Raw genomic sequence first — 27,952 nt, 5'->3', positions numbered from 1 at the left:
GTATAGGGTGGTGTTTATGTGACGATCGCTTATTAGCGCTGTCGTGTCCAGGAAGTGGATCTCTTGTATGGACGGGTCCAGGCTGAGGTTGATGCTGGGATGGAAATTGTTGAAATCATGGTGGAATTCCTCAAGGGCTTCTTTTCCATGGGTCCAGATGATGAAGAGGTCATCAATGTAGTGCAATGAGATATATGCCATCATGTGCCAGCAATGCCTCTCTGCCATGTACATTGGCCAAACCAGACAGTCTACGCAAAAGAATAAATGGACACAAATCAGACATCAAGAATTATAACATTCAAAAACCAGTCGGAGAACACTTCAACCTCCTGGTCACTCAATTACAAACCTAAACATCGCAATTCTCCAACAACAACAAAAAAACCCCTTCAAAAACAGACTCCAACCAGAAACTGCAGAATTGGAATTAATTTGCAAACTCAACACCATTAAATTAGGCTTGAATAAAGACTGGGAGTGGATGGGTCATTACACAAATTAAAATCTATTTCCCCATGCTAATTTTTCCCCTACTGTTACTCACACCTTCTTGCCAACTGTTGGAAAGGGGCCATCCTGATTATCACTACAAAAGTTTTTTTTTTTTTGTTTCCCTGCTGATAATAGCCCACCTTAATTGATTAGTCTTGTTATAGTTGGTATGGCAACACCCATTTTTTCTTGTTCTCTGTGTGTGTGTGTGTATATATATCTTCCTACTGTATTTTCCACTGCATGCATTCGATGAAGTGGGTTTTAGCCCACAAAAGCTTATGCTTAAATAAATTTGTGAGTCTCTATGGTGCCACAGGTATCTAGGAAGCTCTACAGATGAATATTCGATTCAGGTACGATCAGAGATTCAAAGGTGCACAGCAAGTTGCAGCTTCTTTAGGTGCATAAAAGTTACCTGTCCAGAGTATGGCCTACAATTTCCATGTGTAACTGAGTCCATTGTAGAAGTGTTCAGGCATGGGATTTAAGCCCCTTGAACTGTTGTTCTCCTAAGTAATGGTTTGCCACTACCCCTCTGTCATCGAATGGGCCCTGGGATTGCTTGAGTCAAGTTGCATTTTGTTGCTTAGCCTGCATTTGCAGAGGTATTTACATAGTCATATCTCCAATGTAGGTGTTTCTTGGGCGAGTCATGGCTTGGTGATGCATTTCCTAGTGGCTATGAGGTAGTGCCATGGGCTTTCATCATGCTGATTGCGGCTGAATTTTTCTGAGCTATTATCCAGGGCAGAGCCGGCTCTAGGCACCAGCCCTCCAAGCACGTGCTTGGGGCAGCACTTTCCAAGAGGCGGCACTCCGCCCCCCCCCCCCCATTTTTATTTTTATTTTTTATTTTTTTGCTTGGGGTGGCATTGCCGGGAGCCGGCCCTGGCCCAGCCACTCGCCCTGCCAGCGCGAGCTGGGATTCGCGCCCCCTGCCCAGCCCGGCGGCGCCCTGCACAGCGCTGCCCTGGGGAGACTCAGCGCGGCAGCAGGACCCCATCTCCCTCCCTGCATCCCGGGCGCCGCTTCCCTTCCCCACCCCCCCCAGCCCTTCTCGCGGCCACTGCAGCCCGGGCTGCGGCGGTGGCTAGAGGGGCTCCCGGAGTGTGTGAGGAGCGGGGGGGAGGAAGGGAAGCGGCGCCCGGGATGCAGGGAGGGAGATGGGGTCCTGCTGCCGCGCCGAGTCTTCCCTTCCCCCCCCCGCCGTTCCTCACACACTCCGGGAGCCCCTCTAGCCACCGCCGCAGCCCGGGCTGCAGCGGCCGCGAGAGGGGCTCCCGGAGTGTGTGAGGAGCGCGGAGGGAGAGAAGCGGTGCCCCCTGGAGCCGAGCCCGGGCTGCGGTGGAGGCGAGAGGGGCTCCCAGAGTCAGGGCCGCCCGGGGGGGGGGGGGGGGCAAGTGGGGCAATTTGCCCCAGGCCCCGGGTATGTCCAAGGCTCCCCCCGCCTCCGTCTTCCCCCATCCCCCGGCATCTCAGCCGGTAAGGGGGCGGGGCTGCAAGCTGCGGCCCAGCGGCGGGAACTCAGGCCCCGCTGGAGACACCAGGCGGCTGCAGCGATGTTTGGAAGAGGGGTAAGCCGCATGGTAAGGGGCCAGGGCACCCCCATCCCCATCCCCCACAACCCTGACCCCCAGCTCCGAGCCCAGCCCCTCTGAGCTGGACACCCCCCAACCCCATCCCCCCACAGCCCTGACCCCCAGCGCTGAGCCCAGCCCCTCTGAGCCGGGCACCCCCCGACCCCATCTCCCCACAGCCCTGAGCCCAGCCCCTGTGAGCTGGGTACCCCCCAACCCAGAGCCCAGCTCCCCACCCAGCCCTGGGCAACAGCAGCACCACCCCCAGGCAGCGGCAGCCCATTGGCACCAACCATCACCCAGCAACAGCCTATTATGTAATTGCAAATGTATACATACCATTACAGCATTTAATGTTTTTAAATAATGTATTTAGTGTATTTTCAAATTATTACAAATTAATTTTTGAATATATTTCACTAGTTATTTTTTACATTTCCAAATACATGTTACTATAGTATTGCAACTTTTTTTTATGGAAGGGGCCCCCGAAATTGCTTTGCCCCAGGCCCCCTGAATTCTCTGGGCAGCCCTGCCCAGAGTGTGTGAGGAGCCAGGGAGGGAGGGAAGTGGCGTCCCCTGGAGCCAAGCCCGGGCTGCGGCGGCGGCGAGAGGGGCTCCCGGGGTGTGTGAAGAGGTGAGCGGCCGGCTGGGCTTGTCAGTGCTGAGCAGGTAGCCCCGCAGCCAGAGATCCTCGCCTTCCCGCCCGCCGGGGCTGGGCCAGGGCGCGGTGAGGCTGAAGAGCAGCAGGTCCGGGGAGGCTCTCCAGGTCCTCGGCTGCCAGCATGTCAGGGGTGAGGGCGGTGAGCACAAACTGATCCACCTTGGCCACCAGCAGCGCCGCAAAGCCCAGGGAGGGGGCCGTGTTCTCCGCGCCGCCCCGCAGCCACACTGCCACCTGGAAGTACTCCCACTCCGCGCCGCCCAGCAGCTCCACCCGCATGGGGACAGAGTCACGGCTGGGCCAGGGCTTGGCCGCTGTGTGCTGGTAGAGGATCCCACGTTTGGGGGGGAGCCCAGTGCTGGGGTGGCAAGGGGTGCAGGGGGGGAAGAGAGAGCCCAGTGCTGGGGCGGCAGGGGGTGCGGGTGGGGGGGCACTGGTGGGCTGGGGGGGGGGGGGGGGCAGCCAAAATTTTTTTTGCTTGGGGCGGCAAAAAACCTAGAGCCGGCCCTGCCCTGAAGACTTGGGATGCAGTCGCAACCAGTACAGCTACTGGAAAAGTCTGTTAACATGTCTGGGGATGGAGGGGGAATCCTCCAGGGACATCTCCATGAAGGTCTCCTGGAGATACTCTGAAAGCCTTTGCAGAAGGTTTCTGGGGAGGGCTGCCTTATTTCGTCCTCCACGGTAGGACACGTTACCACGCCAAGCCAGTAGTGAGTAGTCTGGAATCATTGCAGCATAAAGCATGGCAGTGAATGGTCTTTGGTCGCATTCAAGCAACATTCAGTCTATATCTTTCTGTGTTAACCTCAGGGGAGTGATATCATTCATGGTGACCTGGTTGAAATAGGGGAATTTTTGTAAGGGAACAGTAAAGGGACCCTGTTCATGCTGGGCTGTTTGTGCTTAGCTAAAAGGGATCATCCCTGAGAACATAGGCGCCAACTTTCCCCGGCCCCGGTGGTGCTCGCGCCCACCCACCCCCGCCCCCACCCCGACTCCACCCTTTCCCTGCCCCTGCCCCACCCCCATTCCAACCTCTTCCACAAAGTCTCCGCCCCCTCCCAGCCCCTATTGGACCCCTTCCCCAAATCCCCGCCACGGCCCCGCCTCTTCCCCGAGTGTGCTGCATTCTCCCTCCTCCCCCCTCCCTCCCAGCTGCGCGAAACAACTGTTTCGCAGCACAAGCGCTGGGAGCGAGGGGGGAAAAGCGGGCATGTGGCACGCTTGGGGAGGAGGCGGAGGTGAGCTGGGCAGGTGGGGAGCTGCCGGTGGGTGCTGAGCACCCACCAATTTTTCCCCGTGGTGGGGGGAGGGGTGAAGGGATCATCCCAAATAGCCACACGGAGGGGTGGGGGGAGGGGTGTGCTGCACATCCACCCGAAAACCGCAGCCCCTCCTTTTAAATGGCAAACCCAACCGACATTGCTAGCTATGGGAAAGGAGGGCGCTGCAGTTTGAAAACATTCCCACATGTTATGAAGGCATTAGAAGCCAAACCTGTGTACCCTTTGGCTTACCATGGCTGCCTGGAAACCGAATTCTGTTGCCCAGCCGTGTGTGATGTGTCACCATACTGGCAGGTGCTCAATATAAAAGGCAAAATGCAACCTTGTACCTAAGTACATGTGTTGTCTGCTGTGAATTGCATGATTCACTGTGAAAGAGTCCCCCTTTTGTTCTCAGAAATGTATCATCTTAAATTTTACTCTCCCTTTTTATCCCCCCGCAGGTGCAAATGTTTCTATGCTCCCCCATCTCGCCGTCCCTGAGGTTATCACAGATTAGAAGGCAAAAAAAACGCACTTGCGATGACATGTTTTCCGAGCTCATGCAGTCCTCCTGCACTGATAGGGCACAGCTGAATGCATGGAGGCATTCAGTGGCAGAGTCCAGGAAAGCATTAAGTGAGCGTGATAAGAGGCAGGATGCAATGCTGAGGCTAATGGGGAAGCAAACGGACATGCTCAGGCGTCTGGTGGAGCTGCAGGAAACCCAACAAGAGCACAGACCACCGCTGCATCCACTGTACAACTGCCTGCCCTCCTCCCCAAGTTCCATATCCTCCTCATCCAGACGCCCAAGAACGCGGCGGGGGAGGCTCCGGGCACCCAGCCACGCCACTCCACTCCAGAGGATGGCCCAAGCAACAGAAGGCTGTCATTCAAACAGTTTTGATTTGTAGTGTGGCTACAATAAGCAATGTGGCCTTGTCCTTCCCTCTTCCCCTCCTCCCCCATCCCACCCCACCCAGGCTACCTTATCAGTTATCTCCCCTTTTTTTTAATTAATTAATAAAGAAAGAATGCATGGTTTCAAAACAATAGTGACTTTATTTCCTTTGCCAGCTGTGATCGAAAGGGGGAGGATGGTTGGCTTACAGGGAATTAAAATCAACAAAGGGGGTGAGTTTTCATCAAGGAGGAACACACACAACTGTCACACCGTAGCCTGGCCAGTCATGAAACTGGTTTTCAAAGCCTCTCTGATGCGCAGCGCACCTATCTGTGCTCTTCTAATCACCCTGGTGTCTGGCTGTTCAAAATTGGCAGCCAGGTGATTTGCCTCAACCTCCCACCCTGCCATAAATGTCTCCCCCTTACTCTCACAGATATTATGGCGCACAGAGCAAGCAGTAATAACAATGGGAATATTGGTTGCGCTGAGGTCTAACCTAGTCAGCAAACAGCGCTAGCGAGCTTTTAAACATCCAAAGGCACATTCTACCACCATTCTGCACTTGCTCAGCCTATAGTTGAACTGCTCCTTACTACTGTCCAAGCTGCCTGTGTATGGCTTCATGAGCCATGAGAGCAAGGGGTAGGCTGGGTCTCCAAGGATAACTATTGGCATTTCAACATCCCCAACAGTAATTTTCTGGTCTGGGAAGTAAGTCCCTTCTTGCAGCTGCTCAAACAGCCCAGAGTTCCTAAAGATGCGAGCGTCATGCACCTTTCCTGGCCATCCCACGTTGATGTCGGTGAAACGTCCCTTGTGATCCACCAGTGCTTGCAGCACCATTGAGAAGTACCCCTTGTGGTTTATGTACTGGTTGGCAAGGTGGTCCGATGCCAAGATAGGGATATGCGTTCCGACTATCGCCCCACCACAGTTATGGAATCCCATTGCAGCAAAGCCATCCAGTATGACCTGCACATTTCCGAGAGTCACTACCCTTGATAGTAGAACCTCAGTGATTGCACTGGCTACTTGAATCACAGCAGTCCCCACAGTATATTTGCCCACTCCAAATTGATTCCTGACTGACCGGTAGCACTCAGGTGTTGCAAGCTTCCACAGGGCTATTGCCACTCGCTTCTCAACTATCAGGGCAGCTCTCATCTTGATATTCCTGCACTTCAGGGTGGGGAAAAGAAACTCTCAGAGTTCCAGGAAAGAGGCCTTACGCAGCAAAAGTTTCACAGCCACTGGGAATCATCCCTGCAACACTATGCGGTCCCACCAGTCTGTGCTTGTTTGCCTGGCCCAGAATCGGCGTTCCACTATATCAACCAGCCCCACTGCCGCCATGATGTCCGAATTGCCACATCCCGTGCTTTCAGGAAGGTCTGTGTCCATGTTCTCCTCACAATCGTCCTCGTGCTGCCGTTTCTTAGCCAGGTTCTGCACATACTGCAGTATAATGTGCAAGGTGTTTACAATGCTCGCAACAGCAGCAGTGAGCTGAGCGGGCTCCATGCTTGCCGTGCTATGGCGTCTGCACGGGTAACCCAGGAAAAAAGGCGCGAAATGATTGTCTGCAGTTGCTTTCATGGAGGGAGGGAGGGAGGGAGGGGAGACTGACGACATGTACCCAAAATCACTCGCGACAATGTTTTTGCCCCATCAGGCATTGGGAGCTTAACTCAGAATTCCAATGGGCAGCAGAGACAGCGGGAACTGTGGGATAGCTTCCCACAGTGCACCACTCCGTGAGTCGATGCTAGCTACGGTAGTGAGGATGCACTCCACCGACTTAATGCGCTTAGTGGGGACATACACAATCGACTGTATAAAATCGATTTCTAAAAATTGACTTCTATAAAATCGACCTAATTTCATAGTGTAGACATACCCTTAGTTGCTTATCCTGGTTACTAACAACTGATGGTTGCTACCAGCTGGTGACTGTTTGGTAGCTCATGGGGAAGGAAGTACAAGGGAAGGGACGGGCATGACAGGGCCTGTCTGAGGTCTGTGTTTCTCAGCAGGGAAGGGGCTGGGTGCTATGGGGAAAAGGGGAGGGAATGGAGCCAGCTGGGGAGGAGATGGGTCTGTGGACTGTCACATATGGGAGGTGAGTGGGCAAAGTCTATGGCAATAGCTTGGCATGTGTGTTATCCATCAGGCCAGAGAAATGGAAACAGAGGCATAGTCTGGGGACCTGGGCCATGGAAGGACCAGGACCACCCCCAAACTAGATGTGGGCTCAGTCCTCAGCTGAGGTCTGCTCTGATCAGTGGAGGGAGGGGGCAAAGGTGGATTTATGCCTAGATCCTGGGGCAACCAGGGGACAGTCCAGCCCTGGCACAACCTAGAGCAGCCTCGGGGCTGTTCTGCCTTATGTCTCGGAGGCCATTCTGTCAGCTGGAGATCACTGAAGAGCAGCAGCATTCTGGCCATGGCATTTTCACTGGCTGCACCCCTGTGTTCACAGAGCCCAAGAATTCCCCTGGGCTGGGCAGATCACAGATTAGCCCGTTAAGTCAGAGTAGCCCAGCGCAGCCAGAGTGGGGGCAGGATCTGGCTCTTTCTTTCCTCTGATTCCCAGTTTGGGTGTTGAGGAGGGGCTCAAGGGTTGCCCTACCCTAAATTGCTTGGACTCCCAGGAGGCCTCAGCTCTGCTTGAGGGTTTGATCTGGTCCTGGCTCCCAGTGAGCAGATGTCCCCCTTGACAAGTTGTGCGGGTTTGTGTTGTTAGTGGTGTGGGAGGCCAAAGAGTGGGAGTGCCTTAGCGATGCCCATCAACACGCTTTGGTGGGCCTGCAAAACCCCCATCTAGGCTCCAGCTGTGCACCTGAGTGCTATCCAAGGCCCCATGCATGCCCGTTGCGTGGCTATTTATGGCTATCCAGACTCAGAGTGATGTGATCTCAGCTTCCTGTGGCTCTTTGAGAGTTAGTCCAGCAGCCAAAAGCCCAAACCCTTGCCCCATCCCAGTCACGTGGCCTCAGGTCAGAACAGGGGAAGCAGATTAGTGGTTTTTTTTAGCCCCAATGATCTCTCAGTGGTAAATAAACCAGTTCTGATAGCAGGTGAGGGCACAGGATGGGAATTGGCCTGGTCAATTATTAAACAAAGCATATTGAATCATTTTGACCAGAGATGGTGCAATATGCTGGGTCTATCCAGTCCCAGCTCCAAGCCCAGCTCTGGTGTGTGCTGAAGAGTTGGTCCAGTGGGCTCTGGGTTTGGCCTTTTCAAATGCAAGCCATAGGCATGGGAAAGAAAGGCTTGGTCTATGCCCCCCACCCTCCAACCCTGTCCCCACAGCGAGTCCCCAGCTAAGGCAAGGACCCTTCCTTACAGGACATGCTCTCTTCTGTGTTGTTGGCAGCTTCTCCTCTAGAAAGCGACTGTAGAAACAGCTCTTGCACAGCTCTGTCCCAATGCGTGGCAGAGGCAGTGCTGCTCCCTGTAGCTGTCAACCGGGCAGAGTCAGCACAGCTAGAGCCAGGGAGCCAGAGTCTAGCCTGGCTCGCCATCACCTTCATTACATAAATCACCTGGATACGTTCCAAGTGTGGGGGGAGACTGTGACCTCGGGGCAGCTGGTGAGCTTTGTCCCTGAAGCCCACGGCATTGCCCAGGGAGCACCATCAGAAGGTGAGGGGGCTCCCTGGCTGTCATCAAGGACAGACTCCAGCCCGACCTGCGGAGCATTTCAGGGGGGCCATGTCAATTCTGTCCCGGTGTCGGATGTTGGGTGGGAAGGCCTTGGCGATCGTATCACTCCTGAAAGCTGCCAGGGCACCTCTCTGAGGGTCAGCCAGCCCTCAGCTAATGACAGGAATGGGAGTCCACAGTCCCAGGGCCAGATTCTGCCCTTAATGACACAGCTGCAAATCCCGAGCAAGTGATGCTACACAGCAGAGTCTGGCCCTGGGCTGCATCAATGCAAAGGTCAGTTGGGTCCTTTCACATCCAGGAGTGGAGCTCTGCGCAGTGCTAGGTCTGTAATGGGTATGTTGAATGGGGAAAGAGCAGGGACATGGCCATGGGGAGAATCATAGAATCATAGAATATCAGGGTTGGAAGGGACCTCAGGAGGTCATCTAGTCCAACCACCTGCTCAAAGCAGGACCAATTCCCAACTAAATCATCCCAGCCAGGGCTTTGTCAAGCCGGGCCTTAAAAACCTCCAAGGAAGGAGATTCCACCACCTCCCTAGGTAAAGCATTCCAGTGCTTCACCACCCTCCTAGTGAAATAGTGTTTCCTAATATCCAACCTAGACCTCCCCGACTGCAACTTGAGACCATTGCTCCTTGTTCTGTCATCTGCCACCACTGAGAACAGCCGAGCTCCATCCTCTTTGGAACCCCCCCTCAGGTAGTTGAAAGCAGCTATCAAATCCCCCCTCATTCTTCTCTTCTGGAGACTAAACAATCCCAGTTCCCTCAGCCTCTCCTCATAAGTCATGTGCTCCAGACCCCTAATCATTTTTGTTGCCCTCCGCTGGACTCTTTCCAATATTTCCACATCCTTCTTGTAGTGTGGGGCCCAAAACTGGACACAGTACTCCAGATGAGGACTCACCAATGTTGCATAAAGGGGAACGATCACGTCCCTCGATCTGCTGGCAATGCCCCTACTTATACAGCCCAAAATGCCATTACCCTTCTTGGCAACAAGAGCACACTGTTGACTCATATCCAGCTTCTCGTCCACTGTGACCCCTACGTCCTTTTCTGCAGAACTGCTACCTAGCCATTCGGTCCCTAGTCTGTAGCAATGCATAGGATTCTTCCGTCCTAAGTGCAGGACTCTGCACTTGTCCTTGTTGAACCTCATCAGGTTTCTTTTGGCCCAATCCTCTAATTTGTCTAGGTCCCTCTGTATCTGATCCCTACCCTCCAGCGTATCTACCACGCCTCCCAGTTTAGTGTCATCTGCAAACTTGCTGAGAGTGCAGTCCACACCATCCTCCAGATCATTAATAAAGATATTAAACAAAACCGGCCCCAGGACCAACCCTTGGGGCACTCTTTTTCTAAATAATAATTAATGGAGATATCCCATCTCCTAGAAATGGAAGGGACCTTGAAAGGTCATTGAGTCCAGCCCCCTGCCTTCACTAGCAGGACCAAGTACTGATTTTGCCCCAAATCCCCAAGTGGCCCCTTCAAGGATTGAACTCACAACCCTGGGTTTAGCAGGCCAATGCTCAAACCACTGAGCTAGCCCTCCCCCTAGCTGAGCTGTAGGTGGCATACTCTGCCCTCTGGGGTAAGGAACGTGCTGCCAGGAAGTGCCACGCTGGGGCAGCACAGCAGACTCCTGCACTGCAGCGAGAATGGCATCGTGGGCCCTCGGGATGGAGCACCTGGAGATTGGGCAGGAGCGCCGCCAGCTTTTCTGCCGCCCTAGGCGGCGGAAGGTCCCGCCCCGAAATGCTGCCCCCCACAGAGGCGGCGGAAGGTCCCACCGCCGAAATACCGCTGCGGTCGCCGCCCCCCAAATTGTAGTGCCCTAGGCGACCGCCTAGGTCGCCTAATGGGTTGCGCCGGCCGTGAGATCGGGCATCACATGGTGCCCAGCCACCCAACCATCCGTCTTGTAGATGGATGAAATGGCCTTCAACCTGCTGTTTGCTACAGGCCATTTAGTCCTGTATCCCTGCCTAGGGGAGGACAGGCAGGGTCACACTGAGCAGGACTGGGTTCTGGATTTCCTGGGGGCCTTGGGATGCTAGGTCATGATTCAGCATCGTGTGGTGATGTTGCATCTCTACAAAGTAACTTTTCCTCAGGAGGCTGCTACTCAGCCCTGAGTGCCCATCTTAGCAGGGTGGATGGGCACCGCCATGCACAGGGGTCATGGGAGTTCAGTTCCAGCACTACCTGCCCATTGGGCTACGTGGCTGGGGCAGCAGCAGAGCTTCTCCAAACCACATGACCCTGACCCAGAGAGGGAAGCCCAGTGGCAGGTGTTCAGGATCAGCTGGGATACTCAGCTGCAGAGCTGGAGGTACCCCTGGCCCAGGCCATGGCAGGACCACTTTTGGGCCAGGCAAAACCTAGGTGGTGCTGCAACCCTGCATGCCAGGTCACACAGCCACTCACAGATTTGGAGGGGATGGACATAGGGGTTCACAGGTTCAAGCTGCTGGGGCAGAGGTGGCATCTCCTGAGACGGGAAGAGGAGAGTTGGGGGGAACCAATGGTCCCCAACTTGAAATGGCTCTCTGCAGCCCCTGACTGGACTCTACCCCTTTCAGCTGCACCCTGGGGTCTGGTTTGTGGCCCATAGGTAGCAGGTGGGTGGGTGGACTCCTGGATTAGCATCAATGTGCTGCTAAATTAGCAGCTCACTTTAGAAACACCTGTTGCCTTCCAATGGCCAATACTCTTGGGTCTCCTGAACTAGCACGGGTGGTGGCAGCTCCCCACCAGCTGGGCTCTCAGATGAGCTGCTGGAAATGCCAGCTCAGTCCACAGTTGCCCCTGTAGCACTCAGGGCCCAGCATGCTGCCCTGGCCCAGGGATTCCACATGCTACGCTGAGGAAGGTTTGGGGGGTTTAAGCCATGTTTGACCTTTCACCAAGCATCAACCCCTATGTTGTTAGCCTAATTGCACTGATTAATTCCAGCTTGGGAACTGGCTGATCAAAGTCAGTTAAAGTGGCAAACCAAGCCTGGGTCAGGTCTCTGGCCTGTGTTCTGCAGGTTAGACAGATGATCACAAGGGTCCCGTATGGCCTTACAATCTATTAACTCTATCCCACCCAGCAACCTTTCCTGAGCCTCTGTGCAAGGGGAGGGGGATTCATAGATTCATAGATTTTAGGACTGGAAGGGACCTCGAGAGGTCATCGAGTCCAGTCCCCTGCCCGCATGGCAGGACCAAATACTGTCTAGTCTAGGATGCGGAGCTGGGCACCCCTTGTGCCCCTGGCAGTAAGTAATGCCCTAGGGAATCACACCAGCTTTCACCAGGTCAGAGCTGGGTCCATTGTCTCTAATTCCTCTTTGTGTGACAGTCACCCTGAGTTGGCCCAGCAGCCGTTGTGCTGGGAGCTGCACACACAGCTAGTGAGAGACAGGCTCTGCCCCAAAGAGCTCATGGGCTAAATAGACAAGGGGCGGGAGGGAAAACTGAGGCACAGAGCAGCAACAGGACTTGCCTGAGGTCACCCAGCAGCAGAGCTGGGACTAGAATCCAGCTATCTAGGTGCCTGGCCCAGTACCTGCTCTGCTAGGCCTCACTGGTTCTGTTATAGCCTGGAGAGCATGCAGAGCCTGATCCTGCTGCAGTCACTGAAGCACTGCCCCCCAGACTCCCTGGCCTGATGTGGCCATTGGCCCTGCACTGGGAGAACAGGGCCAGGGCCAGTGGCTGAGGGGGCAGGTATGCTCAGTGATATGGAGTCCAGGAGCACTCGGGCTGTGCGCTGGGGGCCAAGTCTCCCTTGCCCCGCTGGGTCGCTCAGCTGTGTGCCCCCCACGGTGGATCCTCATCTCTCCGGGTTGCAAGGGGCTGACTGGGGAGCTGGCCTGGAGCCTTGTGGATTCAGCCATGGGGGGAGGGATAGCGGGGAGGCTGGATAAAAGGCAGGGGCGAGGGAGTTACCAAACAGCAGGCACCTGTCAAATATTTGATCACAGGAGAGACGGGTGCCAGGAAACCCAGGGGGACGGAGGAAGCACATAGGAGCCCAGGGCTAGTGGCTGGTGTGTGCTGGGTGGGTAGCACCAGGACCGTAACCACACTTGCCCCCTTCCCCAGCCGCAAACAGAGGCAGCATGGCCAGCGGGCTCCCCTCTGTGCTGTGGGGTGCAGGCATCAGGAGGGCACTGCTCATCTGCGTCCTGCTGCTGCTGCTCAGCTCCTGGCAGGTGAGTTTGGTCTGTTTGCACACAGCATGGGGGATCAAGGGCTGAGTGTTGCTCGGGGGACACCAGCGTGAATCTGGAGCCACTCTGGCTCTGCAGTGGAGCAGGCTGCCCTGGAAAGGGCTCACCAGGTATTAATATCAATGTGCGCGCTGGGTGATTGCCAAGGGAGAGCATCGCCACCTGCCCCCAGCCCGGAGCTTAGTCAGAGGCTTAGACCCACACAGAGAGCCAGAGCCTCAGTGGGTAAGGTGGGCACAGGGTGCTATAGGCCTGGGCACTGCTTAAAGGGACTATTCCTCTGCTGTCACGGTGGGGAGAACACATGGGTGAAGCGCAGTGCAAGGAGGGATGGCTCCCCAAGCCAGGGATTCTCAGCATGTGGCTCCAGCACCCTTCAACAGCAGGGCGTGGGGGAGAGGGGGCCACCCAGCAGGAACTGGAACTGAGGAAGCTGTTGCCAGAATGGAGAAGCTGGAGCTCCACAAATGCTGAACTCCTTTGTATTTACACCAGTGCCACTGAGTGAGAGCAGGATGGGGCCCACTCAGATATTTATCTACAGGCATTTCTATGGGACTGATCCCCAGAGAGACCCAGTGCTGTGCAGCCCCACACCCATCAGGGAGGGCAATACTGTTAGCCCCATGTTACAGTGAAAACTGAGGCACAGATTGGGGAGGGGACTTGCTGGGTCACCCAGGGAGTTTGACTGAGGCAGGGGTTGAATCCAGAACTCCCAGCACCTGCTCTAAGCACAGACCATCCAGGCAGGCTAACACAGGGACCTGGATAACCAGGCACACACTCCCCCAGTCTGGCTGCAGTTTTACCCAGGGATCCTCAGCAAACAGCAGCACAGAGCTCAGACAGCCCCTTAAGGCTCCCTCTGCTTTCCCTGGGACTGGCCAATAGAAGCAGGAAGCCCTGACAGCCTCACTCAGCCTGAGGCCAGGGGTTCTCTTGGGGTTCCAAGTCACTGCAGCAGGACCCAGGGGTTTTGACTACCTGCAAAGATATTGCATGAAGGTCTGGTGCTGTGAACCCAGCTCCTTTTCCCAGACTGCTTCTCCCACAGGGCACTATTGGATCCTACCTGTGCCTGTGAGAGACTGTACTTTATGGGCTTTCCACATACAGTTCTGCTGGTAACCCTCAATCCTGACCCACAGCCCCCTGCTAACCCAGCCCTGGGCTTCTGGCAGGCACAGCTCTGCAGGTGCCCCTTAATCCCAACCCATAGCCCATTGCTATTCCAGCCTTGGACTCCCCCATGACAACTCTGCCAGTGCCCCTCAATCCCAACCTGCAGCCCCCTGCTATTCCAGTCCTGAGCTTCTCACCCATCTCCGCTGATGTCATAGAATCATAGAAGATTAGGGTTGGAAAAGACCTCAGGAGGTCATCTAGTCCAACCCACTGCTCAAAGCAGGACCAACACCAACTAAATTATCCCAGCCAAGGCTTTGTCAAGACGGTCCTTAAAAACCTCTAAGGATGGAGATTCCACCATCTCCCTACGTAACCCATTCCAGTCCTTCACCACCCTCCTAGTGAAATAGTGTTTCCTAATATCCAACCTAGACCTCCCCTACTGCAACTTGAGACCATTGCTCCTTGTTCTGTCATCTGCCACCACTGAGAACAGCTGAGCTCCATCCTCTTTGGAACCCTCCTTCAGGTAGTGAAGGCTGCTATCAAATCCCCCCTCACTCTTCTCTTCTGCAGATTAAACAAGCCCAGTTCCCTCAGCCTCTCCTCGTAAATCATGTGCCCCAGCCCCCTAATGATTTTCATTGCCTTCCGCTGGACTCTCTCCAATTTGTCCACATCCTTTCTGTAGTGGGGGGCCCAAAACTGGACACAATACTGCAGATGTAGCCTCACCAGTTCCGAATAGAAGGGAATAATCACTTCCCTCGATCTGCTGGCAATGCTCCTACTAATATAGCCCAATATGCCATTAGCCTTCTTGGCAACAAGGGCACACTGCTGACTCATATCCAGTTTCTCATCCACTGTAATCCCCAGGTCCTTTTCTGCAGAACTGCTGCTTAGCCAGTCGGTCTCCAGCCTGTAGCAGTGCATGGGATTCTTCCATCCTAAGTGCAGGACTCTGCACTTGTCCTTGTTGAACCTCATCAGATTTCTTTTGGCCCAATCCTCCAATTTGTCTAGGTCACTTGGACCTTATCCCTACCATCCAGCGTATCTACCTTTCCCCCCAGCTTAGTGTCATCCGCAAACTTGCTTAGGGTGCAATCTATCCCATCATCCAGATCATTAATAAAGATGTTGAACAAAACTGGCCTCAGGACCAACCCCTGGGGCACTCCGCTTGATACCGTCTGCCAACTAGACATCAAGCTGTTGATCACTACCCGTTGAGCCGACAATCTAGCCAGCTTTCTATCCACCTTATAGTCCATTCATCCAATCCATACTTTTTTAACTTGCTGGCAAGAATACTGTGGGAGACCATATCAAAAGCTTTGCTAAAGTCAAGATATATCATGTCCACTGCTTTCCCCATATCCACTTATCTCATCATAGAAGGTAATCAGGTTTGTCAGGCATGACTTGCCCTTGGTGAATCCATGTTGACTGTCCCTCCATCATGGCCTGAAATGGGGCATGGAGCTCAGAGTTTAGAAAGACTAAGAAGCCATGCAGATGGGAGGGGATGGGACAGGAATGGGAACTGCTCCTGCAACAGGGCTTAACTAAGGAAAGCTCATAGCCCAGTTTGTCCAGACCAGGGGTTGGCAACCTACGGCACGCGTGCCAAACAAGCCGATTTTGAGTGGCACGCTTCTGCCTGCCGCAGTCCCGGCCCCCAGCCCCACTCAGCCCCCCCACCCACTGCTCTCCCCTGGGGGGCAGGAGGCAGAAGCTTGGTCCTGCGGCAGCCAAGCTTCCCCCCTCCCCCACTTTTCCCCCCAGCCTGGTGCTTTCCTGCCCCTCCTTCTCTCCTTCCCTGTGCCGATCAGCTGATGGCCCTTGCGAGGGGGAGGGGGAGGCGTGGCAGCATGCTCGCTACTCTGTAGAGGAGGCAGAAAAGAGGTAGGGACGGGGCCTTGGGGAAGGGGATGGAACAGGGCATATCCCTTCCAGGCTCCTGCCATGAGCTGCTGAGGGCAGGGGGCTGGGAGCACCCCCACAAGCTGAGCACCCCAGCCCTCTGCCCTGACTGCCCTCTGCCCTGACCCCTGCACCCCCCCACACACACCCAGCCTTCTGCCCTGCACCCCCCACACCCCCACTGCCCTCTGCCGACCCCTGAACCCCCCCACACACCCAGCCTTCTGCCCTGCACCCCCACAGCCCCCATCCCTCTGCCCTGACCTCTGAACCCCCCCCCACACCCCCAGTCCTCTGCCCTGACCCCTGAACTCCCCCCCAGGTCTGGGGTCCTGGCTGCCGGCCCCTTGCCAGCCGGCGTCCTTGCCGCAGGCCCCGCTCAGCCCCCTGCCGGCCTAGGTGAACAGAACCCCAGGCTGGCAGCGGGCTGAGCAGGCTGGCGGTGTAAAATCAGCATTTTAATTTAATTTTAAATGAAGCTTCTTAAACATTTTGAAAACCTTGTTTACTTTACATACAACAATAGTTTAGTTATATAATATAGACTTATAGAGAGAGACCTTCTAAAAAACATTAAAATGTATTACTGGCATGCGAAACCTTAAATTAAAGTGAATAAATGAAGACTTGGCACACCACTTCTGAAAGGTTGCCTACCCCTGGTCCAGACTATTCCCCCATTCCCGCTCTGACCTATCTGCCTTTCCTCCTGCGGAGCGACTCCACACTGGGGCCACATCCTCAATGCCGGTATTTAGATGACTAACTCCCCTTACTACCTTTGAGGCTCTGGGTGCATGTGTATGGATCAGCGCCACGTGCCGGGGTCTCCCCATACAGAGCAGGTCCATGCCCACACTCCCAATGCAAGGCACTTTGAAGTGGCGAGTGAATCCTGGGCGAGTGAATCCTGGCCTAGTGCTGTGAGTGGCCTCCTGGCCAAGGGTCCCAGCAGAGAGACAGCTCCTCATCCTTGAGAAGAGATGGGTCCACCTGACCGAGAAGGGGAAGAGCAACTTTCTTTGTGCACCAGCTCGCCACCCTAGGGAGAAGGGTTTTAAATTAGGTTGTAAGGGGGCAGGTGATAAAAGCTCACAGGTCAGTACCCACCTTAAGAGAGGGTTAGATTTTGGGGGAACATGGAAAATTACAACAAGGTCATAAAAACAACAAGAGGGAAAAGAGTGGGGGAATCTGCTTGACATCTTAGATGTCTGTACCCAAATGAAAGGCATATGGGGAATAAACAGGAAGAATTGGAAGTATTAATTTATAAGGTAAATTATTCCTTAACAGGCACCACAGAGACTTGGGGGGATAATCTCATGACAGGAATATTGGTATAGAGGGGTACAACTTGTTGAGGAAGGACAGGCAGGGTAAAAAGGGAGGAGGGGTTGCATTGTACATCAAGAATATATGCACTTGCTCTGAGGTCAAGAAGGAGGTGAGAGGCAGACCAGTTAAGAGCCTTGGGGTAAAGATAAATAGGGTAAAAAACAGGAACTACATCATGGTAGGGGTCTGCTACAGACCACCAAATCAGGAAGAGAAGGTGGATGAGTCATTTCTAGAACAAATAACAGAATATCCAGCACGCAAGCCCTGGTAGTAATGGGGGATTTTAACTATGCAGATATCTGTAGGAAAAGTGATATGGCAAAACAACAAATTTCCAATAAGTTCTTCGAGTGTGTTAGGGATGACTTCTTGTTTCAGAAAGTGGAGGAAGTAACCAGGGAGACAGCTGTTTTAGACTTGATTCTGCCCAACAGGGAGGAACTGGTAGTGAATCTCAAGGTGGAAGGCAATTTGGGTGAAAGTGATCATGAAATGATAGATGTCATGATTCTAAGGAAAGGAAGCATGAATAGGGTCACCAACCCTCCAGCATTGTCCTGGAGTCTCCAGGAATTAATCTTTAATTAGAGATTATGTCATGTGGTGAAACCTCCAGGAATATGTCCAACCAAAATTGGCAAACCTGAGCATGAGAGCAGCAGAGTAAGGACATTGGGCTTCAAAAAAACAGACTTTAACAAACTCAAAGAACTGGCAGGTAAGGTCCTGTGGGAAAACAGAATTCAGCAGAGCTGCCAGTTTCTCAGGGAGACAATATTAAAGGCACAATTGCAAAGTATCCCAATGCGAAGGAAAGATAGGAAGAACAGGAAGAGGTCAATATGGTTCCATCAGCTCTTTCATGACCTGAAAATCAAAAAGGAATCCTACAAAAAGTGGAAACATGGACAAATTGCTAAGGAGAAACAAAACATGTAGGAATAAAATCAGAAAGGCTAAGGCACAAAATGAGTTACAACTAGCAAGGAACATATAGGGCAATAAGGAGAGACTCTTTAAATACATTAGGGTAGGGGTGGGTAAACGTTTTGGCCTGAGCATATGGGTATGGAAATTGTATGAAGGGCCATGAATGCTCACAAAATTAACAATTCAGTGATGTAGAGTTTATTTCTGTTTAATAAAGATACATTAGGATGTTTCGTTGAAAAATGGAGACTCAAATTGTACTCCTTGAACACTGTGATGCTCCCCTGACTGCTGCCCTTATTTCAAACTGCTGTTTTACAAGATTGCACGCACTGTGAAAAAACCGGGCCCTCTCTGTAGCCTGGATTTGTCGGACGTCAGTGCCCCTGTCAATTTTGAACCATAGCACTCTAGCCCAGAGCCCATATGGATGGACAAGAGGAGGCAGAGAGACTCACTTGTAACTTTATGCCCCACCCTCCTCCCAAAAATGGCGTATTTGAAGCAGTGCGGTGAAGTCGCACCTGCAGTGTGGCTCTGTGTGTGCAGAAAGATGGTAGAATTGTGAGTCGGGGGCTGAGGAGTGCCAGGATAAAAAGGTCTGCGGGGCCAGAGGCAGCATTAGGGGCAGGAGAAAGATGAAGGAAAATGTAGGTCCTCTACTTGGCAGGGAAGGAGATTTAATAACTGATGACATCAAGAAAGCTGAGCTGTTTAATGCCTATTTTGCTTCAATCTTTACTAAAAAGTTTAATGGTGAACAGATGCTCGACATAATATTAACAAGGGGGAAGGAATGCAAGTCAAATAGGGGAAGAACGGGTTAAAGAATATTTGAATGTTAGATGTATTAATGTCAACAAGGCCTGATGAAATTCATCCTGGGGTACTTATGGAACTAGCTGAAGCAATCTTGGAACCACTAGCAATTATCTTTGAGGCCCCAAAAGACTGGAGAAGGGCAAATATACCTCTATCTGTCTTTAAAAAGGGGAACAAAGAGGACCAGGGAATTATAGACCAGTCAGTTTAACATCAGTACCTGAAAGATATTGGAACAAATTATTAAACAATCAGTTTGTAAGCACCAGGAGGATAATAGGGTTATAAGGAATAGCCAGCATGGATTTGTCTAGAACAAATCATGTCAAATGAACCTAATTTCCTTCTTTGACAGGATTACTGGTGTAATGCATGGGGGAACCAGTAGATGTGATATATCTTGACATTAGTAAGGCTTTTGATAAGTCCCACATGATATTCTCATAAGCAAACTAGGGAGATTTGGTCTAGATGAAATTACTGTAAGGTGGGTGCACAACTGATTGAGAGATTACTCAGGGACTAGTTATCAATGGATAGTAGTCACATTGGGAGGGTGTATCTAGTGAGGTCCCACATGAGTCAGTCCTGGGTCCAGTGCTATTCAATGTTTTCAGTAATGGAGTGGATAGTATGCTTATAAAATATGTAGCTGACACCAAACTGGGGTGAGGGATTGCAAGTATTTGGAGAACAGGATTAGAATTCAAAATGATCTTGACAAATTGGAGAATTGGTCTGAATTCAACAGGATGAAATTCAATAAAGACAAGTGCAAAGTACTACAAGTAGGAAAAATCAAAAGCACAACTACAACATGGGAATAAGTGGCTAGGTAGTAGTACTGCTGAAAATGATCTGGCACTTATACTGGATCACAAATTGAATATGAGACAATGAAGTGATGCAGCTGTGAAAAAGGCCAATACTCTGGGTGTATTAACAGGAGTGTCATATGTAAGATATGGGAGGTAATTGTCCTATTCCACTTGGCACTGGTGAGGCCTTAGCTGTACGGTGTCCAGTACAAATTGTCCAGGAGAAATTGGAGAGAGTCCAGAGGAGAGCAACCAAAATGATAAAAGGTTCAGAACACCTGACCTATGAGGAAAGGTTAAAAACCTGGGCATGTTTAGTCTTGAGAAAAGAAGACTGAGGGGAAACCTGATCACAGTCTTCAGATACATTCAGGACTGTTTGTGGTGTTTAGATGCTGCATGTGATTATTAGAACTGGGAGCACTGGCTGTTGGGAGTCTGAAAGGACAGGAAACAGGAAGGAGGGGGGAGGAGTTGAGGAGGCTGGGAGAGTTACAGAGTGTGCAGCTACAGCTTGGAGAAGAGACTTCCACTGTAAATAAAGTTCTGTTGAAGTTGTTAATACTTTGCTTGGTGGATACAACATTTTGGTGACGAGGATGGATCTTCTGCCTCTGAACCCACCTGCACCCTTTCTGCAAAGCCCAGGTGAGCCTCCAATTGCTTTTACTGCCTGGATCCGTATGTTTGAGACTTATCTGCTTGCAATCAGTGCTACAGAGATTTCTGAAGTAAGAAAGAGTGCTCTGCTAATCCACTGCCTTGGAGCAGAAGGGCAGCGTATATTTTACACTTTTCCCCTTGCAGATGATAAATATGAGACTGCACTCACTGCATTAAAGAACTTTTTTGTGCCAAAAGTGAATGTAGTAGCTAATCGCTACAGATTTCGCCAGCGTGAGCAGAAACCAGGGGAGACTATAATGCAGTATATGGCTTCCCTGAGGAGTCTGATTGTAACTTGTGACTTTGGGAATATGGCAGATGAGATGATTAGAGACCAGCTCATTGAGAAAACAACAATGCTTCATGTAAGAGAACGCTTACTTCTAGAACCACAACTTACACTAGAAAAAGCAATAACCATTGCTACTCAGATTGAGTCAGCTACAGCTGAAGCCAAAATAATGAGCCAGGGTACAGGAGGCCCAGTCCAGGCTGTGACTCCTTTGCAGAAAAGTTCACTATCACTGCAGACAAACAATTGCAAAAGAAAAACTAATGAAAAGCCACTGAATCAGCAAATGCAAAATACAGTAAAAGCATGCTTTCACTGTGGATCCCCACAACATCTTGCAAGCTACACAGGATGTCCAGCAAAAGTAGCTCAGTGCAATCATTGCAAAAAGATTAGGCATTTTGCTAAAGTATGTCGCAGTAGCCAGTTCAATCAACAGGTGCATGCAGTTACAATACCAGATGTTACTGTGCTGAGTATAGACAAAATCACTACTGCACATATTCCAGAACAGATAAAGTGCACTGTAAATGTTTCTGCCATACCCTCAGGCACATCACACTCTATTCAGCTAATGTTGGACACTGGCTCAGCAGTATCTATACTACCTGATTCCATCTATTTGCATTACTTTAAAGATGTGCCTCTTACTGAACCCAAACTTCACTTGGTGTGCTATTTGAAAAACCATATTCCAGTACATGGCTGCCTGCCAGCAATAGTTACTTTTGGTGATTGCTGTGTAACTGCGGAGTTCTACATAGTTCACAAAGGCACTCCTATCCTTGGCAGAGATTTATTAGCTGCTTTAAATCTCAGGGTAGTTAATGGACGAATTGATCTTCCTCAGCAAAGCACTCTTGCGGTACACACACCAGTTTCAGCTGGGACCCAACTCCAGGTTGAGGAGAAACTCGGCTGTGCTTCTGGGTTTCTGCATAAAGTTAAAATACGGAATAATGTGTTGCCTGTACGACAGAAATTACGGCGCTTACCATTTTCAGTCAGGGAAGTTGTTTCAGAGGAACTTAGAAAACTTGTTCAAAAGGACATTATTGAAGAGATTAACTCCTTGGAATGGGTTTCACCTATAGTAGTGACGCAGAAGAAGGGTGGAGACATTCGCCTTTGTGTGGACTTAAGGGAGCCAAATAAAGCTATTGTGATTGACAGCCATCCTCTTCCTCACATAGAGGAAGTATTTGCAGAACTCCGTGGAGCAAAGATGTTTTCTACTCTTGATTTGCAGAGCGCATACCACCAGGTTATGTTGCATGAAGATAGCAGAGACCTCACAGCATTTATTACACATGAGGGACTATTTCGTTTTAAACGTGTTCCATACGGTCTCGCATCAGCCCCAAGTGCCTTTCAAAAAATGATGTCATTGATTCTGAAGAATCAACATGGAGTTCAGTGCTATTTGGATGATATTATTGTGTTTGGAAATACTACTGAGGAGCATGACAATAACCTGCAGTCTGTACTAAACTGCATCAACAAAGCAGGCCTCAAGCTCAATAGGTCCAAATGCAAATTTAGACAAACTGAACTCTCCTTTCTGGGGCATACAATTTCACAGGCTGGACTAAAACCTGATCCAGATCGTATCCTGGCAATTTCAAATGCTCCTCCTCCAACAGATTTGCAAACCTTACGTTCCTTCTTGGGTCTTACCTCCTGGTATGCAAAATTCATTCCCAATTATGCTTCTGTCATTGAACCATTACGAGAATTACTACGGAGAAGTTCAACCTTAGTGTGGACAATGGATGCACAAGTTAGTTTCGAAAGGGTGAAAGACTTGATTGTACATAGTCCAGTACTTGCATTATTCAGTCCCGCATTGCCCACAATTGTAACTACTGATGCTTCTGATTATGGACTTGGGGCTGTCCTCACACAACTTCATGAGGACAACACAGAGAGGACTGTTGCATTTGCTTCAAGGACACTAAGTAATGCTGAGAGAAAATATTCTACAGTTGAAAAAGAAGCACTTGCTTGTGTCTGGGCTACAGAAAAATGGAGAACTTACCTGTGGGGCTGCACGTTCAAGTTGCGCACAGACCACAGCCCTTTGACAACGTTGCTCACCACAAAAGGACTGGGAAGAGCAGGATATCGTATTGCTAGATGGTCTGCAAGACTACTTTCTTTCAATTATGAACTGGAATATAAGCCTGGAAACAAAAATGTGGTAGCTGATTGCCTTTCTCGCCTGCCTTTGCCTTCACCAGATGGTCCACCGGAGGATGAGGATGTAGTAGTTGCGCTTATTACAAGCACTCTTACTGCAGTTACAAGAGAACAATTTCAAGCTGCTTGTTCAGCAAGTCCAATTCAACAAAAATTACGGGAATTTCTGACAAAGAGATGGCCCAGTAACCCTAAAAACCTTGACCCAGTTTTGCTGCCTTATTTTAGAGTTCGGGATGAACTTTCTTTGCTCGATGGCTGTGTGCTACGAGGTACACACCGGCTACTTGTGCCAGAAGAATTACAGTCAAAACTCATACACCTGGCACACGATACTCATCAAGGAATCGTCAGAACCAAACAATGACTATGGGATCTGTATTGGTGGCCAGGGATGGACTCTCAAACTGAAGCACTCATAAAATCCTGTGTCACTTGCCAAATGCATGATAAGACAGCAGTGACATGTACCCCTCCATTACAGCCTGTTCCTCTTCCTGAATCTGCATGGGAAAAAGTGGTGATTGACATTGTAGGACCCTTTGATACTGCTTCACTTGACTGTCGTTATGCCATCACTTTAATAGACTATTTCAGCAAATGGCCTGAGGTGGCGTTTACATCGCAAATTTCTTCTGCTACAGTAATTAAGTTCCTCTCTTCAGTTTTTAGCCAGGAACGTAACCCCAAAGAACTGGTTTCAGATAATGGTAGTCAATTTACTTCCCTGGAGTTTGAAACTTTTCTAGCAGAGAGGAACATTTTACACAGGAGGTCATCCCTATATTACCCTCAAGCCAATGGGGAAATTGAACGGTTTAACAGAAGTTTGAAAGAGAGTTTGCAAACAGCTAAACTGGAAGGGCGATTGTGGATACCCTTCACTACTGATTTCTTGCAAGCATACCGGGCTACACGACATGCCACAACGCAAAGATCACCCGCAGAGTTACTTCATGGGAAACAGATGACTACTAAACTGAACATTGCTGGATTGTTAAAGGCACGACCTGATGCCCCACACAAGGATGATGTGAGAAAGACAGTTGAACAGAACCAAGCAAAGTCTAAGGCTTTCACAGACAAACGGTGGGGTGCTAAGGAACCAAAGTTTGAGTGTGGTTCCTTTGTTAGAATACGAAAACCTGGAATCTTACGCAAAGGGGACCATAAATTCACAGCTCCTCTTAAAATCATAGAGAAGAAGGGACCTTACACCTATCGACTTTCTGATGGGCGGGTATGGAATGCTTCTTATCTTGCACCTGCCTATGCACCAAGAGGAGATTATGCCAACACCCAGTCTGCATTGGATGACTTCACTGTAGAACCAACACAACAAGACATTGCACTGGAACCGGGGCTTGAGAGACGGCCTGTCAGACTCAGACGACCACCTGCCTGGACTAAAGACTATGTTATGTAGTATCTACAGTGTTTTCAGTGTAATATTCCTGCCAACAGTATAGTGTCTTGTTTCATATTTGTTCCTGTGGTTAGAACAACAATGTTTATTTTAATTTGGAAAGTTTCTTAAGAGAGGAGGGAATGTGGTGGTTAGATGCTGCATGTGATTATTAGAACTGGGAGCACTGGCTGTTGGGAGTCTGAAAGGACAGGAAACAGGAAGGAGGGGGGAGGAGGCTGGGAGAGTTACAGAGTGTGTAGCTACAGCTTGGAGAAGAGACTTCCACTGTAAATAAAGTTTTGTTGAAGTTGTTAATACTTTGCTTGGTGGATACAACACTGTTCTAAAGAGGACAGGGATCAATTGTTCTCCATGTCCGCTGAAGGTAGGACAAGCAGCAATGGGCTTAATCTGCAGCAAGGGAGATTTAGGAAGAACTTTCTAACTCTCAGGGTAGTTAAGCTCCAGAATCAGCTTCCAAGGGAGGTTGTGGGATCCTCATGCCACAGAGTGCACCTCAGCTTGTGCCTCATTGCCTGGCCCATTGGAGTGGAGCCTTACTCACAGCAAATGCACTGGCCATAGCTTTGGGTATCTTTAATCTTTAGATTCCAACCAAGCATTACAACAGTACAGGCATGTTGGGAGCAGTCTCCCACCCAGCTTTCTCTCCACACCCAGCTCCCTCTCTGCACTCTCCCACTTTACTTGCTGTTTTCCACATTATAGATCTTCTCCTTATTGAGCTAATTACATCATTAGCCTCACTGTTGCCCCCAGGTGTCAACAATCCCCACCATAACAAGCTAATTGACCCAATTAAGCCTGTAATCTCTGTTAGGCAGTTGCCTAAGTGACTAGGTGCTACAGCCAGCACTCTGTCACACCCCAGGGTGTTTAAGAGCAGGCTGGACAAACATTGCCAGGGATGGTCTAGGTTCACTTGGTCCTGCCCCAGTGCTGGGGGCTGGACTAGATGACCTCTCAGGATCCCTTCTAGACCTATATTGCTATGATTCTCACCCTTTGCTCGTATAGGGACCATGGCCAGAAATCCCAGCCAAGTGGATAATGCTGGAGCCCACTGCTGCCCATGCTGGGACCATCTTGCTCCCTCCCTGTCTGACTGTGAGGCCACAGGGAGATCTGGCCCATCCCACCAGCCTCAATGGGACTCACACAGCAGGGGCTGCTGGATGGTGACCCCAGCCACAGAGACAGAGCTGCACTGCAGGGTCGTGGCCAGCATGGTCCCTCCCACCTGCTTCTTACTGCCACCTGGGATCTCTTCCTCTAGCACGCTGCTGGAGCCCAGCCCCACCAACCTGCAAGTCCCACCCCTGGGGCTGGGGTGAGACTGATCTGTGGGCTTAAGAGACACACAATACATACCCCTCTGCAGCTCCAGGGGGAGCTCTCACCCAGTCAAGAGGCATTGCTGTCTAGTAGAGCAGAGAAGGAGAGGACTCCTGGGTCCTATTCATGGCCCTGACACTGCTTCCATGTGTGTCCCTACATGAGTGGCTTTGATCCCCCTGTGCTCAGTTCCCTATCTGTTACACGGGGTGATGGGCATGGGGGCAGGACTTTGGGCATCAATATGTGAGGCTCTCTGAGATGCCAGAGCCAAGTGCTTCCCCCGGAGAGCCCTGTATTGCCCCACATCATCATGGATTGAACATCATAACTAGCCTCCAAGTGGCGGGGGCTGACCAAGGGTCTTTCAGACGGGGAACTCCCTGCACGCCCCATCTGCTGGCTCTCTCCACACCACAGCCAAGGTCTGATCCAGCTGCCTTGATGTTAGATCCCCACAATGGCCATTGGGGTCTGCTCGCCAGGCTGGGCGTTAGAGGACAGGTGATGACTGAGGAGGAGGAGGTCCCTGTACTGAGCTGGGAGGGCATGGAGCTGTGCCCTCCTGAACTTCTCCCTGCCCCACCCCAGCCTGGGCCTTGGAATGCCAGGTGGCCACCTCTTATGTTGGTGCTTCTCCCATTCCAGTTCTCCTTGTCCCAGGGCCTCTGGATCACAAAGCCCATGCTGTGACTGGCCTGCCCCATTGTGGAGTGAAGTGCTGACCTGATGCCAGTCCCAGAGGAGTTGGGGGACGGAGGTGAGCCCTAGCAACTCCCTCTGTGGGACTGACCAGCCCTCTCATGTCACTCTAGGGAACATCAGGTCCTGCCGGGAGCAGGATATTGCTCAGCGCCACAGCCAGCCAGGTCTCCTCCCCACCTGCCATTCTCAAGTCAGGCCCTGATGGGGGACCCGCACGCCACCGGGCAGTCAGGATGACGCCATTCTGGAGGATGGTGGGCAGCAAACCACTGGGAGCCTACTGCCAGCACGGCCTGGAGTGCAGCACCAAGATGTGCAGGTGAGTGTGGAGCTCCGGGGGAGCGCTACTATTCCAGCTCTGGGCTATCCACCCCACTCTGCTGGTGCCCCTCAATCCCAACCTGCAGCTCCCTGCTAACCCAGCCCTGGGCTCCCCACATGCACAGCTCTGCTGGTGCCCCTCAGTCTCGAGCCACAGCCCCCTTCTATTCCAGCCCTAGGTTCCCCCCACCCCGCCAGCTCTGCCGGTGCCCCTCAGTCCTGAGCCACAGCCCCCTTCTATTCCAGCCCTAGGTTCCCCCCACCCCGCCAGCTCTGCCGGTGCCCCTCAGTCCCGAGCCACAGCCCCCTTCTATTCCAGCCCTAGGTTCCCCCCAGCCCGCCAGCTCTGCCGGTGCCCCTCAGTCCTGAGCCCCCACCTCCCCCCAACTTGGGGGTGGTTGGAGCTGGGGACTGGGTTTGAGCCTGTTTCTACGGTTCACCCTTTTGAGATGGGGGCACTAATGGTGGGTGTGCAGGGGATGGAGATGAATTGGGGAGCAGAATGGGGGCATGCAATCAGGAGATCCCGCTGCCCAGAGTATGGGGGTGATGTACTCTCCCCCTAGGCTCACAGCTGCTTTGCCTCCCCAGGAACGGGCACTGTGCTCCCCCACAGTACGAGTGCTGAAAGCTGGAAGCTGATGCAATCCCGGCTGGAGACAATGCTCCCCATCTACCCCCAGGCTCAGAGCATCTGCAGACTGGAGGCCATCAATACTTGCCCCTGGGGTGGGACTGTGAGACACATGACCCAGAGCCCTGCAATCACCACTTGGGGGCGAGGGCTCCAGCCTCCCCACACAGGTGGGAGTGTGTCCCAGTCTCCTCACATGCACCCTCGGTGAAGGGGAAAGTATTCATAGTTCCACCGGGGGCCAATTCCAAGCCTGACCCAGCACCCCCCCCCAGCAGCAGCTATCTGGGGGGCTCCCACAGTGAAGCCTGCACAGACCCGAGCTGCTCGCAGGGACTGTTGTTGCTCCTGATACTGAATGGGGGCTGAGAGTGCAAGGATGACCCCAACAAGAGCTGGGAGACCAGACCCTTCCTGGCCCCAGCGTTGCTCTGTGCAAGGAAAATTGGGGCTCTTAAAGGAGCCACATGCGCAAGCGGTTGCCACTCTATAGGCAGGGCCGGCTCCAGGTACCAGCTTAACAAGCAGGTGCTTGGGGCGGCCAAGGGAGAGGGGCGGCACCTGCAGCAATTCGGGGGTGGCAGG

At 51.8% G+C, this 27,952-nt stretch overlaps 1 protein-coding gene across 1 annotated transcript; it reads left to right on the top strand.

The window, feature by feature from the left end:
- The first annotated feature begins 12,704 nt into the window (after positions 1–12,704).
- Positions 12,705–27,361, top strand: LEAP2 (liver enriched antimicrobial peptide 2). The gene is made up of 3 exons (XM_065410390.1): positions 12,705–12,797; positions 26,523–26,731; positions 27,325–27,361. The coding sequence occupies exons 1-3, from the start codon at positions 12,705–12,707 to the stop codon at positions 27,359–27,361; spliced, it is 339 nt and encodes a 112-aa protein (XP_065266462.1).
- Positions 27,362–27,952: the final 591 nt, after the last annotated feature.

The sequence above is a fragment of the Emys orbicularis genome, chromosome 9 (assembly GCF_028017835.1).
Source record: "Emys orbicularis isolate rEmyOrb1 chromosome 9, rEmyOrb1.hap1, whole genome shotgun sequence".
NCBI classification, from domain to species: Eukaryota; Metazoa; Chordata; order Testudines; family Emydidae; genus Emys; species Emys orbicularis.
The sequence above is the reverse complement of the archived record's forward strand: the minus strand, read 5'-3'. Positions and strand labels throughout refer to the sequence as shown.